At 44.6% G+C, this 17487-nt stretch overlaps 1 protein-coding gene across 3 annotated transcripts in view; it reads left to right on the forward strand.

The window, feature by feature from the left end:
* The window catches only part of NMNAT3 (nicotinamide nucleotide adenylyltransferase 3), a 135796-nt gene extending 118579 nt beyond the window's left edge, over window positions 1-17217 (forward strand). For all 3 annotated transcript variants that reach the window (XM_020905091.2, XM_020905090.2, XM_020905089.2), the window contains exons 3-5: window positions 3173-3356; window positions 9128-9210; window positions 16665-17217. In XM_020905091.2, the coding sequence (XP_020760750.1) occupies window positions 3173-3356; window positions 9128-9210; window positions 16665-17071 (674 nt within the window). In that variant the 3' untranslated portion in view covers window positions 17072-17217. The remainder of the gene's footprint in view (window positions 1-3172; window positions 3357-9127; window positions 9211-16664) is intronic.
* The last annotated feature ends 270 nt before the right edge of the window (window positions 17218-17487 follow it).

A 17487-nucleotide genomic window follows, 5' to 3' on the forward strand; every position in this document is an offset into this window, starting at 1 on the left:
TAACAAAGCTTGGAAATTTTTCTTCTGGTAGTGGGCATTCCTCTGGTAGTGGGCATTCCTCTGGTAGTGGGCATAGCAGGATACCTGCTAATACCATTTCTATTCATCATAATACTAGAGGTCTTAAACAATGCAACAAGAAAAATAAAGTGTTAAAGAATTGAAAATGAAACAGTAAAATTGTTGGTATTTTGGACATAGAAGATTAAGACTCTGAAGGTAAACTATTAGAATTAATGAGAGGGTTTTGCAAGCTTACCAGATACACATTCATGATCTCTAAATCAGTTATATTTCTGCAAATCAACAAGGAGGAAAAAAAAGGTATTTTAGAAGTATCATTTATAGTAGCATCAAAAAGTTCAAGAATCTAGAAATAAATCTTACAAAAGATGTGTTAAGTGCTGTACAAGAAAAATTGTAAGACTTTGTTTAGAAATATTTAGGAAGACCTAAACAAATGGAAAGAGATGCCATGCTCATGTAACAGAAGGCTCAATATTATAAAAAGGTCATTTCTCCCTAAGTTGAATTATAGATATGATTCAATTCCTATCAAATTTCAGCAGGTTTTGGGGGCTGTTTCATCTTTGTGGAACTTAACAAATGCTTTCTAAAATTTATGTGGAAAGTGCAGAGTCAAGAATTGCTGAAATACTCTAGAAGAAGAACAAGTTAGGAAGATTTACTTAATCACATTAAGAAGTGTACTAAAGCTCTATTAAACAAGGCAGTGTGACGTTGTCTAGGGACAGTAAATAGTAAATAGAACCACAGAACGTAACAGAGCAGAGAAAGCAGCTGGTACACAGATGGACACTAGGAATGCCGTGTGGTGACATTGCACAGCAGAGGGGTGGAGGATCTTTTTGGTAAATGATGCTGGAGTAATTGACTATCCAAATGGAAAATACTTTTAATAGGACACCCGTCATGCACAAAGACACCAATGTGAAAAACAAAACTATAACAGTTTATGAGATAATACAGGAAAATAACTTTATAACACAAAATGCACTAGCCATAAAGGAAAAAACCTAACAACCCAGCTATGTAAAAATTCAGGACATTGGTTTTCAAAGGATTCCACAAAAAGAATGATAAGACAAGTGAGAGAAGTTATTTAGGACACGTATAACCAGCCAACAAAAGGCCAAATTTGAAATAGATGAAGAACTTTACAAATCAATGATAAAAAGGCAGAAACCTGAAATAAAGGCAAAAGATTTAAACAGGCACTTCACAAAAAATTAAGCTTGAATGCGTAATAATGTATAAGAATAAATGCTCAGGCTCATTGGTAAGCAGAAAAAGGAACATTAAAATCACGGTGAGCCATAACTATACATCCATCAGATGGGAAAATCCTGACAATAACCCTGTATGGTTATTTGCTCGATGGTGTGGAGCAAATTAAACGCTCATACACTGCTGATTGGAGAGTAAATATCTATAACTGCTTTAGAAGGTTGTTTGGCATTATGTAGTAAAGCTGCAAATACATCTACCCAATGGTTTAGCAGTTTCACTCTTAGGAAGGGTACATATCCTAAGAAATATATGCTTGTGCACACAGGGAGACTTGTGCAAGCATTTTCATAGCAGCATTTTTGATAATTGTCTAAAACCAGAATCAAATGAACTCTATCAACAATAAGATAGATCAATTATTTGGTATATAATCATGCAATAGAATATTATGTAGCAATAAAACTGGTTGGACTACATGAATTTTATTAACAAAACGAAAAAGGCTTATTGAAAGAACAATTCAGTATGATTCCATTTTTTTTAAAGTTTCAAAAGCAGGCAAAAATCTTTTTTTTTTTCAGGTTGCATAAATACATGATAAAGTTATAAAGGAAAGCAAGAGAACTATGAAAAAGTGAGAATTGTTGTTCTTGTTGAGTCGCTCAGTTGTGTCCGACTCTGTGACCCCGTGGACTGCAGCATGCTGGTTTTCCCTGTCCTTCACCATCTCCCAGAGTTTGCTCAAACTCATGTCCATTGAGTCAATGATGCCATCCTACCATCTCATTCTCTGTCATCCCTTCTGCTCCTGCCCTCAGTCTTTCCCAGCATCAGAGGCTTTTCCAATGAGTCAGCTCTTCATATCAGGTGCTTGTGTGCACAGGGAGAGAAGTGAGAATAGTGATTAGCTTTCATCAGAGTGTGGGGGTGGTGATAAGGGACTTCCATATCTTAACCTGGGTAAGGATTAGAAGAGGATGTACTTTATAACTCTTTGTAAAACTGTATTTTTTCATGCTCTTTTATGTGCACATTTAAATCTTATAATACAATTTTTAATATATCATGTATGAAGTTAAAATATTAACTCCCCTCATAGATATTATATTTCATCCTTCCCACCAGGTGCTGCCAAGCAGGTATTATCCCATTTTACAGAAAGGAAAACTGAAGCACAATTGACTCAGCATTTTATTCTTTCAAATATCTTGGTAACTTGCCTAAGGCTTCCTAGCGAGTGATGGAACTAGAGCTCCCACCCGAGTCCCATTCAAAGTCTCTCTGAGCTCCATTCATGTTCTTTCCACGATGGTTCCCTATAGCTTCTACAGTTCACTGCAGCTCTAAACCTGTGCTTCCCTATTCTCCCGTCGCTGAGCCATGCAGCATTGTTCATAGATGGCCCACGTCATTGTCAAAGTAGGTCTTCCCTCCCTTAGCAGCACAGTCCTCCAAAGCCAGTGGTGGCCCTGTGCAGTTTGCATCCCCTCACCCATCCACCTGGTCCAGGAGACATGTCATTCCTTTGTCTTTGATCCACAGAATCTCCTATTTGAGCTAAGCAGCCATGTGTAGCTGTTGTCCCATACATGATTAGAAGAGGCCCACACAGGGGGAGTCATTGTATTCCCCCAACGTGTTCTGACCCTAACTGTCCACAGTGCCACCTGGGAGCCTTGCCTCAGCCCGACCCTCCCAGCCCCCTCTCAGCTACTCCAGGGCATAGAAGACTCTGGAGAAGAGGCACATGATGCCTAAGGTAGCACCTTGACCTGACCCAAGGGAGCTGACCTTCCCAGCAGAGAATTCCAGTGTTTGTTCCCACTCAGGATGAGGCCCTGAGATTTTTAGCGCCTGCCTGAATTCCAGCGGCCAGGTGGCAAGCCCCTGTACCAGCAACACCCCTGTTTCCCCTGCCTAGGCAGGTACCAGGTGATCGGGGGTATCATCTCTCCTGTCAATGACAACTATGGCAAGAAAGACCTTGTGCCTGCCCGGCACCGTGTGGCCATGGCCCGGCTGGCCCTGCAGACGTCCGACTGGATCCGGGTGGACTCCTGGGAGAGCGAGCAGGCGCAGTGGATGGAGACAATCAAGGTGCTGAGGTAACAGTGGGCATGCGCTCGTGGGATGGGCAGAGGCCACGATCGTGTCCACAGAGCGCGCAGTGTGGGAGGCACAGATGGAGGGTTGAGTGGAGCTTCAGCCAGATCCTCGCACCCAAGTCATGCAAGTGTTTATCCTTAGAGCAACAGAGACCGACAGGTTCACCTTCTCAGAGAGGCCCTGAGTAAACAAATCACAAACCACTACCCTTCAGGGTACTCTTTGTGGAAAACCCCAGTCTCGATTCAGAAGGCTGAAGCATCCAGGGTCCAGGGCTCCCACTCAGTAGCTGTGTGACATTAGACACATGATAACTTCTCCAGGACACTTTTCTCACATGCAGAATGGGGACAGTATAACCTAACAAGGATCACAAAAATGTAAATCATTTTTCTGACCCAGAACCACATAATCATACACAGTAAATGAGACCTTGTATTATTGTTATCATCCACTAGGTTGAAAACTGTATCTACATAATGGGCCATCTTTTCTAATTGTATAAATTCTGGGTTCTCTAAATCTGGACTTTAAAAAGAGCTATGAATCTAGAGATAGTTACACAGGAATTTTTTTTCTTTTAGAATTGCTATTAGTGTTCAGCATAAGTAATAGAGCTGTTTGAAAACCCCAGCAGGCCCTGTATATGAGGACATCACTATCTGACTTGTGTCTGGGAAACCTTCCTGGGAGTTTGCTAGGGAAGCAGGAAACCCCACCTGTCCTGCCTGTCCGGGGGACTGTGAGGTGGGCCTGCCTGTCACTGATGACAGCCAGCTCGGCTGGAAGGGACTGCAGACTGTGGTCTGTGTCTTTTATTCATAAGGAAGCACTAGACTTGTCAGAGAATAGATGCAAGGGGCCAGGTTGAATAATTGGCAGGCCTGCCCATAATTTGGTTTTTACTTTTTACTTCTCTTGAAAGTCACTTGGGGGAAGAAATGTTTACCTTTAGCAGAAAAAAAGGTAAACATTTAGTTTCCATATCCTATTCTTATTACATACCCTTTGCTGGGGAAAGAACCAGCTAGAAGTATTCAGTTACAGTGCTTCTTCAATATGTTGCCAAATTGAAGGAGAGCAAATATGAAATAATTGTTAGACCTATGCTCTTTTTTTAACATAAGGAATAAATTTACACCTAGATCATCCTTTTAGAATAAACAATGTAGTCAGCTCTTCTTTATCTAGGCTGACAGAGGGGAGTAGAAACAAATCAGATGATCCGACAAATCATTTAACTTTAGTGTGTAGTCAGAAACAAAGAGACATTGTCCTCCTCCACCCTATGGGAGGCGCTGTGGCCTCAGGCCCAGATCTTGGAGCCAAATTACTAGTGAAGTGACTTGAGGTGAGTGAGACAAGCTCTGTCTTCAACTAGTAAGATAGGGATGACATCATCTACTTCACTGGGATACTGTGGACATTAAATGAAGTGATGCAGGAAAACACCTGGCTTATGTGCTGTGCTTAGTCACTCAGTCCTGTCCAACACTTTGTAACCCTATGGACCATAGCCCACCAGGCTCCTCTGTCCATGGAGATTTGCTAAGCAAGAATACTGGAGTGGGTTGCCATGCCCTTCTGCAGGGGATCATCCCAACCCAGAGATCGAACCCAGGTCTCCTGCATTGCAGGTGGACTCTTTACCAGCTTAGCTACCAGGGAAGTGCCCATCTGGTTTATAATAGGTGCTTAATAATATTAGGGGCTTCCCTGATAGCTTAGTTGGTAAAGAATCTGCCTGCAATTCCACTTCCATTGGTAAGGAATACCTTCCCTGCATCCCTAACTGTCCCATAGTTTATTCTCATAACAGATAAAACCATTCACGGATAAATAGGATTTGACCACAGTACCACATATTAATATCCTGCTACAAAATGCAGGCCTAAGATTTACAGGATGCATTCTTTTTCTCCTTTTACTGTATCCTTTAGACAGATGCTTCTCAGCCCTGGCTGCACACCGAATCACCAAGAGAGCTTTCAAAAACACAGAAGCCTGAGTCTTACCCCAGAGACTGGGATGTCATTGGTCTGGGATGGGGTATCAGGATTGTTAAGAACTCCCTAGTGATTCTAATGTGTGGCCAGAGTTGAGGCCCACAGTCTCAGTCACCAAGTTTGTAAATCATGTTTTATGATTAATACCGGGATTGATCCAAACCAGTGGTCCCAATCCTGGCTGTAGGATTCACCTGGGACACTTTTTTTAAATGCTCAACCTCTCCTACCCAAGCTTATGATTTTTCTAGGGTAATAGGCAGGGTCTAGGCATGGATATTTTAAAGGTTCACAAATGATTTATTTTGTGCAGCCAAGGTTGAGAATCCGCTGATAAAAGCAGCACTGTTTTATCAGCCAGTTAAGAGTCTTTTCAGTATTTGGAGTGGCCTTCATTAGAAATTTTGTTTAATTACTAATGTTTTCCTAAGATTATCAAAAACATTTTTTAAGTTTGAAAATCTGGTTGAAATTGTAAAATAAGGTGATTCTAGAAGCATGGTAGAATGCTCTAGAATGCTCACACCCTTTTGCTCCATTTAGTATCCTCTTGGTAATTCAGATGGTAAAGAATCTGCCTGCAATGCGTCAGACCCGGGTTCAATTCATGGGTTGGGAAGATTCCCTGGAGAAGGAAATGGCTACCCACTCCAGTATTCTTGCCTGATAAGTCCCATGGACAGAGGAGCCTGGTGGGCTACAGCCCATGGGGTCGCAAAGCATCAGACACAACTGAGCGACTAACACTTACTTGGTGGAGTCAACAGTGAATCTACATCATGGCGACAGTGACATATATCACTATGAAGTCAATTCACTGTAGGGTTTATTGAGTGTTCTTTTTCTCCTTATCAAGTTGCTTATTTTTATTCTACATTTTTAAAAGCTGGGTCAGCTTTCATGCTTTTAGAGCACTTGATAGCTTATTTCACTTGCCCTTTCCCCATGCTGGGCAGGCCTTGGTCATGATGCCATGTGATGTGGTCAAGCAGCAGCAGCTCATGTGCCCCTTGGCAAATATGAGCCTGTGTTGTCCTCATCCTACATATGAGGAAACTGAGGCTCAGAGAGGCTAAGTTAACTAAGTTGCACAACAGATAAGCAAGTGGTGGAACCCCAGTCTGTTGGACTCTGAAGCCATATGTATGGCCATCTTAAAAACCAGTGATCTACAGCAGGGAACACCACGTGGCTGACTGTTTCTGCCACAATGACCCTCTGATCAGGCTTGCCTGGAGACCAGGGGCTGCTGAGGACACAAAGAATATGCCTTTAGGGTCAGTCATCAGGCCCAAGGCTGGGCACACCAGGGTACCACTCAGGCAAGCAACAAGAGGAAGCAATGACCCCCCACCCCACAGAGGCAGAGTGGAGGTCTGTGAGAAAGATGCATTTGGCACTGAAAGTAACCTTTCGCACACCAGAGTTCAGAGTTCCAGCTACTGTTCAAAGTAGGGTCAACTTGAACCAGGGGCTTCAAGGTCAGTGAAAATAAAATGATAATACCAGCTTTTACTGATCACCTACTATGTGTGCCAAGCATAGTAACTAGGCAGCTCAGCAACTCTCAGAAGTAGATGAGTTTGGCCCCATTTCACAGATGAGGAAACAAGTTCTGAAAGAGTCAACAACATATTCAAAGTCCTACAGTGAGAAAGTAAAGATGGCACCCAAACCTGTTTCCATCTGATGTGAAATTCCAGACTAATCTGGGAGTGAATCCTCAAGAGGTGATGCTTTCTAAAACTGAAGCAGTAAGAAAATAGTGGAGGGACTTTCCTGATGGTCCAGTGGTCAACACTCCATGCTTCCAATGCAGGCGGTGCTGGTTCATTCCCTGGTTGGGGAACTAAGATCCTACATGCCATGTGGCATGGCCAAGAAAATATTTTAAAAATAAAATTTTAAAATAAAAACTGCAAATTTATATTTTAAAAAGACAATAATGGAAGCACAGATGAGTCCAGCAAGGCCCTAAGAAGACTCAGGTGAGTCTCTGAGACCATCAGGAAGGACTTTGGACCTGAATGAAATGTATTTGTTTATCTCCCTTCCATCTTTCCTGAATTCAGCTGACTTTAGGTAAGCAGTTTCCTAGGTACCAAGAACATAAGGATAAATTAAATGAGTTCCTGTTCACAATCCAGGGGACGGGGCGGGGGAGAAAGACTGAGAGTAAGGCTGTTAACCGCTCATGTTGATTGGGCACTTTTCTGTGGATGGGCTGTGCTAAGCTCTTTAATTCAGCCTCATCATAGCTCTCTGAGGTGGATACTGTCATTGTCCCCCATTCTACAGATGAGGAAAGTGGAGGCAGATTGCTTAAGACACCCAAGAAGATTCCAGCGCTATTATTTGGAACCAGTATACCAGCCCAGGCAGTCTCATTCTAGAACTTAACTTCTACACTGCACCTTCTCCCTAACAATCAGCATCAGCCTCTTCCCCAGCCAGGGAGAAGCCCTTGCTCTTTCATGGTCTTGTGATACTCAGTATAGACAAGGCCACCATTAACTTTCCTGACCTAATAACAGAGGTCAGTGAGGCTCTCAGAGTGTTCATGACTCACCCAGCAGCGTACAAGCAGGAGAGCCTACACTTGAACCTAGCCACTCTTACTGAAAATACCTGCTTCTCCCACCAGACACTTTTCCCCAAACACAGCTCCAGTCAATGCAAAATATAGTAGGCGGAAGACGGAAGATCAGATTGATACAAGACTTAGTGCTTACCTGTGTTTGATTAAAAAGAAGGCACAGGTATCTTGATTTTTCAGAAGAGAGATTGCTAAAAGAACCTGGCCTACCAAATGGGTATAAGTCTAATCACATCCAAACTGCTAACATATAATGAGATTTGCTCTGTGCTCTACACCCCTCAGTGGACTTTGCACATCTACTCCTTTCATCTTCATAACCACGCTTGGGAGGCAGGCACTGTCATCGTTCCTCGTTTTGCAGGTGCTGAGACATGAAACACCCACCCAGGGTCCTACTGCTGACTGGTGGGAGAGACTGGATTCAACCCAGGCAGTCAAGCTCCAAACCAGGCTCTGAGCCATCACCCAGTCAGGTTCTAAAGTGCTAGCTTATGACCCGAGCAAGCCTCTGTTTCGAGAGGCAGCGATGGGCCATGCGCTGTGCCAGCGCTTGAAAGTGTTAGTCGCTCACTCGTGTTCGACCCTTTGTGGCCCCGTGGACTGTAGCCCGCCAGGCTCCTCTGTCCAGGGAATTTTCCAGGGGATCTTCCCAACCCAGGAATCAAATTTGGGTCTCTTGCATTGCAAGTGGACTCTCTACCTGCTAAGCCATTAGGGAAACCCTGTGCCCATGCTTACTGTGTGGTAACTTACTTACCTTCACAGAAGTCTAAAAGGTAGGTATATTATCCCAGTTTTTTACAGCTGAAAATTAGTACTCCGAACTCAGGTCTGATTCTAATAGCCCAGGTCCTTAATCCCTATTCAGCTTTTATAAAAAGTGAGCTACTGAAAGAAAATACTTAAAAGAGTAGAAATCTGCTTGTTTTCTTCTTTCAGCTGGGGCTCATAGAAGGCAGTCTTGGATAGGGTGGTCTGTGAGCACCCAGATACATCACCTGGTACAAGGCCTGGCACACAGTAGGCCCTCAGTACATATTTGTGGAATGAGCTACCTTAAATGGACAAAGGCAGAATGAGACTTAAAATCAGAGGCCCCCCTGGGTGGTGTGGGGGGACTGTAGACCACACGGATGCACCCTGAGCCCATGTGCTTACCCCACAGGCATCATCACAGCGAACTGCTCAGATCTCTGCCCCGGATGGAAGACCCAGACCAAGGCAGTGCCAGCTCCCCCACCTCCGCAGGTAGGTGCTAACCCTCTGCTCTGTCGGGGGTGCGGAGCATGGGAGGTGGGGTGAGATGTCAGGGCTTCAGGTGAGAACCCATGTGAGCCACAGCCCCTGGGCACAGATAAGAGTTTTTGAGGCCTGCTTTGGGTGACACTTTGCATGTTGAAAAGTCAGGTTAAACAATCTGCCACTATCCCTTGTAAATCGTTGTTTGCTGAAGTGGAATTTTCTGCCCCAAAGGAGGTTACCTACCTTGTGACTTGTGCTTGTGACCTGGATTACAGCCAGGACTAAGCAGGGATCAGCTTCTGGGTGCTGCTGAGCTAGTTTGAAAGCCTGAGCCTTTTTGAATACAAAATGTGCCATTATATCCCTTAGCCTAGCACTGGATAGCAGTGTTACTCAAGTGTTTTACTCGGAAGAGGAAACCTATTTTTTTTTTTTTTCATTTATTTTTATTAGTTGGAGGCTAATTACTTCACAACATTGCAATGGGTTTTGTCATACATTGACATGAATCAGCCATGGAGTTACATGTATTCCCCATCCCAATCCCCGCTCCCACCACCCTCTCCACCCGATTCCTCTGGGTCTTCCCAGTGCACCAGGCCCGAGCACTTGTCTCATGCATCCCACCTGGGCTGGTGATCTGTTTCACCCTAGATAATATACATGCTGTTCTCTCAAAACATCCCACCCTCGCCTTCTCCCACAGAGTCCAAAACTCTGTTCTGTACATCTGTGTCTCTTTTTCTGTTTTGCATATAGGGTTATCATTACCATCTTTCTAAATTCCATATATATGTGTTAGTATGCTGTAATGTTCTTTATCTTTCTGGCTTACTTCACTCTGTATAATGGGGTTTTTAAGAGATTTAATGTCAATTTGGATTTTCCTTTTAATCTGTAACCCTGGGTTTCTACCCCGTGGTCAGCTCCTGGTGTTTGATGGAACCTTGCAAGCTGTGATTTCAGAGCACCTCCCATGGCAGCCCTGGTACCAGGGGTTAAATACACAGCCCCCTCAGGCACATAAACTGGAGCACAGTAATGGGGGGCAGGGTGGGCCAGGAGCAAGGGATCACTGGTATCACCCGGTCAACATTTTAACAGGCTCTTTTGTGGGACTGCCTCCAGCGGCTCTCCCAACTTTAGCTGGTGGCACTATTTCCCTATGAGAAGAGCTCCAGATTGTCGTGGTTAAACATGCTTATAATGCCGTCTTTTCTATAGGACTTTTCAGAGCCTTTACTTTGTTCATGTGCATGTGACTCTATGAGGAAGGGAAGTAGCTTGCAGCCATTCTTAGCACTTTTTAATCATGGGGCTCTTTTTAATGCATATTAGTATTCCTTAGAACTGGTGCTCCCCAGAACACAGACTGGGAACCGCTCTTCTAAAAGGACTTGAAAGGTGGGGTGAGGAGAGATAAACTACACACCCTACTATATATAAAATAGGTAAACAATAGGGACCTACTGTATAGCACAGGGAACAACACTCAGTATCTTGTAATAACCTATAATGAAAAAGAATCTGAGAATATATATATATATATATATATACACACATATGTTTAAAAATAAATTAATTAAGAGGCCTTAAAAATGCCCTCAAGTTTCCTGCTGCAGTCTCCGGATGCTGATCAAAGCATCACTCACAGCAGAATCACCTGTGTGGCTTGTTAAAATCACTGAAGCCCAGGCCATGCCCCAGACCTCCTGAGGGCCAGGGGCCTGGAACTCCATGGTTAACAGGCACGCTGGGGATCTGCTTTACTGCCAGTTTGGGGAACTGTGCTGTTGAGTGGGAACCCAAGAAAGAAGGAGCTACAGAGTTTCCTGTATGATCACCTTCTCCAGTATTTATTGCATTCCTCTGGACTCCCTGTCTGCCTATCCTCCAGAGCCAGCAGGGGCTCCTCCTCGCCTGCCCCCCAGCCCTGAGCACAACACACAATGCTCATTCTCACCCCTCTGTCTTCTTTGTAAATCACCTCTGGCTCAGCAGTCACTCCTGATAGAGTTCTCGAGACGCTGGCTGGGAACAGAGGTGCCCTGGTCTGGAGACCATCTAGTGAGTCTAGCTGTGGATAGGGGAACGGTCTGGAGGAGGCAGTGCTGCATCACCACTTGCAGGACCCGTAGGTTATGTGGGGTGGGGCACACCTTGGGGCAGAGGAGCAGCTGAGTAAGGCAGGCAGGGCAGGAAGTGCTGGCCACCTCATGCCATTCAGGATGCTAGAAGCTGTGGCGAGAGAAGGAAGTAGCTGCCAGTGAGACAGGAGGGATTCCACACTGAGGCTCCCGGCATCTCACCTCTCTGCAAATGCTTCTAGAAGCCCTGTCTCTTTGCCTGGCCTGCTTCTCCTCCCACTGCCACTTGTGGCTCTGCTGTTGAAAAGCTGTCTGTCCTGTAAGGCCCTTCTCTAAGCGGGAACCTTCCCTAAGAAACCAGTCCCCCCTCCACCACTGCAAGTCACCCACTTTCTTTTTGGATGTGCTTGTCCAGGAGCTACTAGTCTGCTCTGCCTGGCCTTATGACATTCGGGGTTTGTCCCTTACTCCCTTTCTCTACATTCAAACCCTAAATCCTTCTCTTCTTGTTCTCTTCCAAAGTAACTGCCAGAAAAGGAAGTTTGAAGAGAAAAAAAAAGGAAGTTTGCATTGAATGAAAAGTGGGCTTTTCAATTTACCAAAATACATCTGGGGCTTTAAAAAGGAGTGTGCCCTTTGCTTGATAAATTCCCCTTCGAGGAATCTGCCTGAGGAGGTAATTAGAAATTGGGACAAAGATTTAGGAAAAAGATGTTTATCACAGCAATTTTTACAATGGCAGAACATAAAGCAACCTCAGTGTTAAAATGTTAGGGAATGTATAAGTAAATTTACTATATATAATATAGGATGAAGAACCCACACAAAAGGTTTTCATGATAAGGTGAAACACTTAGGAGGTAAGTGGGAAAAAAATCAGGATACAAGACTGGATAATCTCAAGTATATAAACATATGTAAATGTACTTTCACATCTGTTTGCATGTTTAAATAGAAAAGACTAAGAAATATACCATATTGACAATTTTTTGTAGAAAACAAAATTATTGTTGTTATTTTCTACTTTAAATACTTATATTTTCCACATGGTCCACAGTTGACACAGATTTCATGTTTATCATCAGAAAAATAATAGAGCAATTAAAAGAGAAATGTGGAGTTTTTCTCATGTAAGTTTGGCTTCTGATGAGGTAACTTGCATGCCGCTAGTGGCCTATTTCTAAAGGACCGGTTTGTGTGCCGTGTGCTCTGTCACATGCTGTTCTGCTCTGCAGCTGAGCTCAGCGTCTTCTAGCTGCCAGGACCCTGCTTTCCCCATCACTGCTGTGATTTGTGGTCCTCCTTGGACTCCCCCAGAGGCGTGTAGATTGCCTTGTCCTGGGCCGTTTGGGTGTCACACTTTGGGACACTTTCAGTCCTTTAATAGCCCAGTTCTGACGCTTATGAAGGTAGTCCCTGCCTTGGCTGCTGGGGCCGAGCACAGCTCAGAGGATTCTCTTTCCATACAACCAGAGCAGATGCTTCATCTGTTTCCATTTCACACTGCCTGTTCCAAGGTGGCCTTGTATGATTAGTTTGGGCGTTCCCCTTATATACCAGAGGGCTTCCCTGGTGGTTCAGTGGTAAAGAATCAACCTGCCAATGCAGGAGATGGTTCAGTTCCAGGGTCGGGAAGATCCCATAGGGTAGGAAGTGGCAACTCAGTCCAGTATTTTTGCCTGGAAAATTCCATGGACAGAGGAGCTTGGTGGGCTACAGTCTATGGGGTTGCAAAGAGTCGGGCACACACACTTCAGATCCCAATACCTGGCTTCATCGCGGGTATCCCGTCTAGACCCGGAAGTCCTGCACTCCAGACGCCACCCTCTGTGCCTGTGTTCATGTGCTGTGCTAGGCAGGAAATTTCCACTGTGTTCTCGCCATCACTCAGCTTCCATAATTCCCAAAGGAGGCTTTATTACCCCTACTGCAGCTGAGGAAACAGGCCCATCAGCTGTAACTACCCCCAAGGTCCTCGCAGACCTGAGATTGGAATCCAGAGCTGACTGGCCTCAGGGTTGATGCTCTTTAATGTTAGAGTGTGAGCAACTAGACATTCAAACGAACAGGTCCTGGTGGCACTTCTCTTGCTTTCTGTGTGAATCTCTGCTTCATCTGCTCTCCAGAGCCTGTGGTTATTCAAAGACAGAGCACACTGCCCCAAAATACCCATGGACATCTATTTATGTCACTGAGTCACTGTTAAGACAAATCAAATTGGCAGCTTTTATTCAAAACCTCAGACTTACAGACTGGACTCTCAGAGTAACTCAGTCTGCAGATTTCATAGCAGTGATATGAATGTGTCTGAAAGGAAATGTAACTGCCTTTAAGGGCCCTGATGATAGGACTGCCCAGAGTTGTGGCTGGCAGGAGGGATCCGTCGCACCAGCTCCAAGGGCATGCCTTTTGACTTGGCGGATGACGCAGGTGTGGGTACTTGTTCCCTCTGGGCAAGGGCTCAGAGTGGATTGTGTTCCATACTGTCATTGTTAATAAATTCAAACAGTATTTAATATTGAAGCAGGTGTGTGGAGATCATCCCCACAGAAACCCACAGGAGAGGAAACCCTGACCTGTGGGAGCAGGGAGGTGTGCCCAGACCCCAGGAGACCCTGGAATTCAATGCACATCTCTTAACCTCCCCCATAGGAAGAACACGAAACAACAATTCAATGGCTTGAAAGATCAAACACTGGTCTCTTTCTATATTACAGTGGTCAGATAAATAAGAAAGTAGAGTAAAATCTCACAGGTGTAGAATAGTTTGAATCCACATGCATGTTGTAAGCAATGGGACCAGCCCAAATGAGTGAAAAGTCTAAGTTACTGAATAATTTTTAAATGCACTTAGGACGTTCTCCATAAGTGCCAGTGAGTGGATTGGTGGATAAGTAGGTGTATGGATGGATGGATGAACGGATGGATGGTAGTTAACACATACCACACTTTTTCTGTTCTCTGTTCTAAGTGTTTTATATTTATCATTTCATTCAATTCTAAAATAACCCTATGAGATAAGTAGTGTTAATATCCTCATTTTAAACTTGAGGTCACATAGCTGTCAGATGGCAGAATCAGGATCTGAATATGAAGAGCCTGGCTCTAGAGTCCTAGTTCTTAACCATGGAGAATTCATGAATACATATCTTAATAAATGTTTGAATATCATTTTATTATACCAGTAGTAGACTGCTAAAGTGTTTGAAGTATGTTTCTATGATTACATCTGATGCCTTAAAATGAGTAAACAATCCAGTGCTATCGTTTCGTGGATGGGGAAACTGAGGCCCAGGGAAGGATCTCAGCTCCAGGCCCGCAGCAGCCAGTACCCAACTGAGGCAGGAACTCTGACCTCTTTTTGACATGTCCAGCTTCTCACTTTCCAGTGCATCGCTGGTCGAGTGCTCCTTTGTAAACTCATCTCTCTAGTCCATGTCCAGATTCTCTCAAAGGTTTCACAATAGAAGAGCCTAAGCTGACAATTTACATCAGGTTTCCCCCCAGCAGATGGTATCCCTGAAGCCCTTCCCAGCTGAGGTTTCATGGTGACTGAAATATGTTCTTGCTCTAGGAGCCCAGCCTTTGCTGTTCACTGAAGCTAGAACTGACTTCCAGAAGGACCGGAGGCCCTGCTGGTTGCTTCTAGCATGGACTTAGTTTTTCTTTTTCTGGTTAGCCCATTCAAAGGGGATAGGAACAGGAATTTTGCCAGAAAAATCCAGGCAGAGTGATGCATGTACAGTTCTTGCCAGCAGGCGGCAGAAGAGCCCAGGGGTTTCAAATGCGCCCCAGTGGAGGCTGGCTGACTCAGTTAGCAATGAATAACCTCAGGCAAGTCACACGCCTCTCTATGCCTCAGTTTCCCCCTCTGCACAATGGACATGACAATAACACCTATCTCTTGAGGTTACTCTGAGCCTCAAATGAAATTAAACACATAAAGCACTTAATAGTGCCCATAATAAACAACCAATAATTGTTAAGTATGTCTTTAATCATCACAATCATCAGTCTCTGTTAGAGCAAATGCTAAAGGATTATCCACATTGATCAGTTGTTCTAGAGCTTTGTTTTATTGAAAACAGATGAAAAGGTCACCAGCTGAGGTCTTAGAGACCTTTTAGTTACCCAGAGATCCTTATAATTAACCTTTAAGATGGGATTGTACTTATAAAGGTACCAGACATTAGGGCTGAAATAGATTGGCCCTAGTGGTAAAGAACCCGCCTGTGCTCCACACAAGAGAGACATAAGAGATACAGGCTTGATTCCTGGGTCGGGAAGATCCCCTGCAGAAGAAAATGGCAACCCACTCCAGTATTCTTGCCTGGAGAATCCCATGGACAGAGGAGCCTGGTGGGCTGCAGTCCATGAGGTGACAAAGAGTCGGACACAACTGAAGTGAAGCAAGCAATATAAATTTATTTATTTATTTAATTTATTTTTGGTTGCACTGGGTCTTTGTCACTGTGAAGGCTTTTTACTCATTGCGGCGAGCAGGGTCTACTCTTCAGTGTGGTGCATGGGCTTCTCATTGCCGTGGCTCCTTTTGTTGTGAAAAAGGAAAGGAAAGTGAAGTCGCTCAGTCGTGTCCAACTCTTTGCGACCCCATGGACTGTAGCCCTACCAGGCTCCTCCGTCCGTGAGATTTTCCAGGCAAGAACACTGGAGTGGGTTGCCATTTCCTTCTCCAGGAGATCTTCCTGACCCAGGAGTTGAACCCAGGTCCCCTGCATTGTAGGCAGACGCTTCACCATCTGAGCCATGTCTCAATCTGTGCTTGTGGTGGAGCACAGGTCAATAGTTGTGGTGCAGAGGCTTAGTTGCTCAGCGACTTGTGGGATCTTCCCAGATCAGAGATCATACCCATGTCTCCTGCACTAAAAGATTCTTTACCACTGAGCTCCCAGAGAAGCACAGGGCTGAAGTAGATTTTGAGAAAGGTGGTGACTTGCCGGAGGTCCATTGTCTATTAGTCCTAGGGCTTTAAGAACCTCACCTTCTATCAGAAGACAGAGTTCTAGGTTCAGCACAGCCACCTTTGGTCTTGTTGGACCTGCTATGGGCTCCAGTAACCACAGACAGCCTTGTGGTATGACACTGAAAAAAAATCCATTTTGGATTACTTGGCATTTTGCCAACCTTAAACAAAAGATTTATTGATTAAAGTATTACTTAAAACTGTATGTCCCTAAAGTAGTTTCAGATTCATCACATACTTTTTCTCCTTAAGTCATGAACACATAGACATTCAGTTCCTCATAGATTCCAAGAAAACCATTTGGTGAAAATCTCAAACAGAATATGATGCTATCTTTCCTGGCCATGACCCTCCTGTTACTTTCTTGAGATCCACCCTTGTTTTTCCAGCTGTGCCTGAGCTGAAGCTCCTCTGCGGGGCAGATATCCTCAAGACCTTCCAGACCCCCAACCTCTGGAAAGACACACACATCCAGGAAATAGTGGAGAAGTTTGGCTTGGTGTGTGTGACCCGAGCAGGGCATGACCCCAAGGGATATGTCTTGGACTCACCCATCCTGCATAGATACCAGGACAAGATCCACCTGGCCAGGGAGCCGGTGCAGAACGAGATCAGCGCCACATACGTCAGGTGGGCCTTGAGCAGGGGGCAGAGCGTGAAGTACCTGCTCCCAGATGCTGTCATCTCCTACATCAGGGAACACGACCTCTACCTCAGGGATGCCAGCCCAGAGAGGAATGAAGGCTTGCCAACCCAGGGAGGGCCAACCTCTTCTTTTCCAACCACCTCGTCCTGAAGACAGGGCACTTATGTTCTTTGTTTTCTGAAATCTTTCCATTTTGCATTTAGTTTGTTTCGACAATGATTTTGCTTCTGCGGCATCTTCTGTCCCAGGAAGAGATACCTTCTTTGGGGAGAAGCAAAGGTCTGAGTTACAAGGATGGACATTTATCATCAAGGTTAAAGTGGCGTGGCAGCACATCAGGATTAGACAGAAGCTCTCAGAACCTCTGGTGGAAGAGGCCTTCTTGCTTTGTAAATGGTAGCTATGGCATGAACACAGAAGGCAGTTCTGCACATGGCAGGGGCCCTGAGGGTCAGATCAGAATTGCCCACAAAGCATTTTTTAACTAGGACCAGGTGCAGCCTGTGGGCCTTGATTGAAGAGACTTGACAGGATGCTAATTACCAAACAGTGGGCTTTGTCAAGGC

This window comes from Odocoileus virginianus, chromosome 4 (assembly GCF_023699985.2).
Source record: "Odocoileus virginianus isolate 20LAN1187 ecotype Illinois chromosome 4, Ovbor_1.2, whole genome shotgun sequence".
In the NCBI taxonomy this organism is placed as follows: domain Eukaryota; kingdom Metazoa; phylum Chordata; class Mammalia; order Artiodactyla; family Cervidae; genus Odocoileus; species Odocoileus virginianus.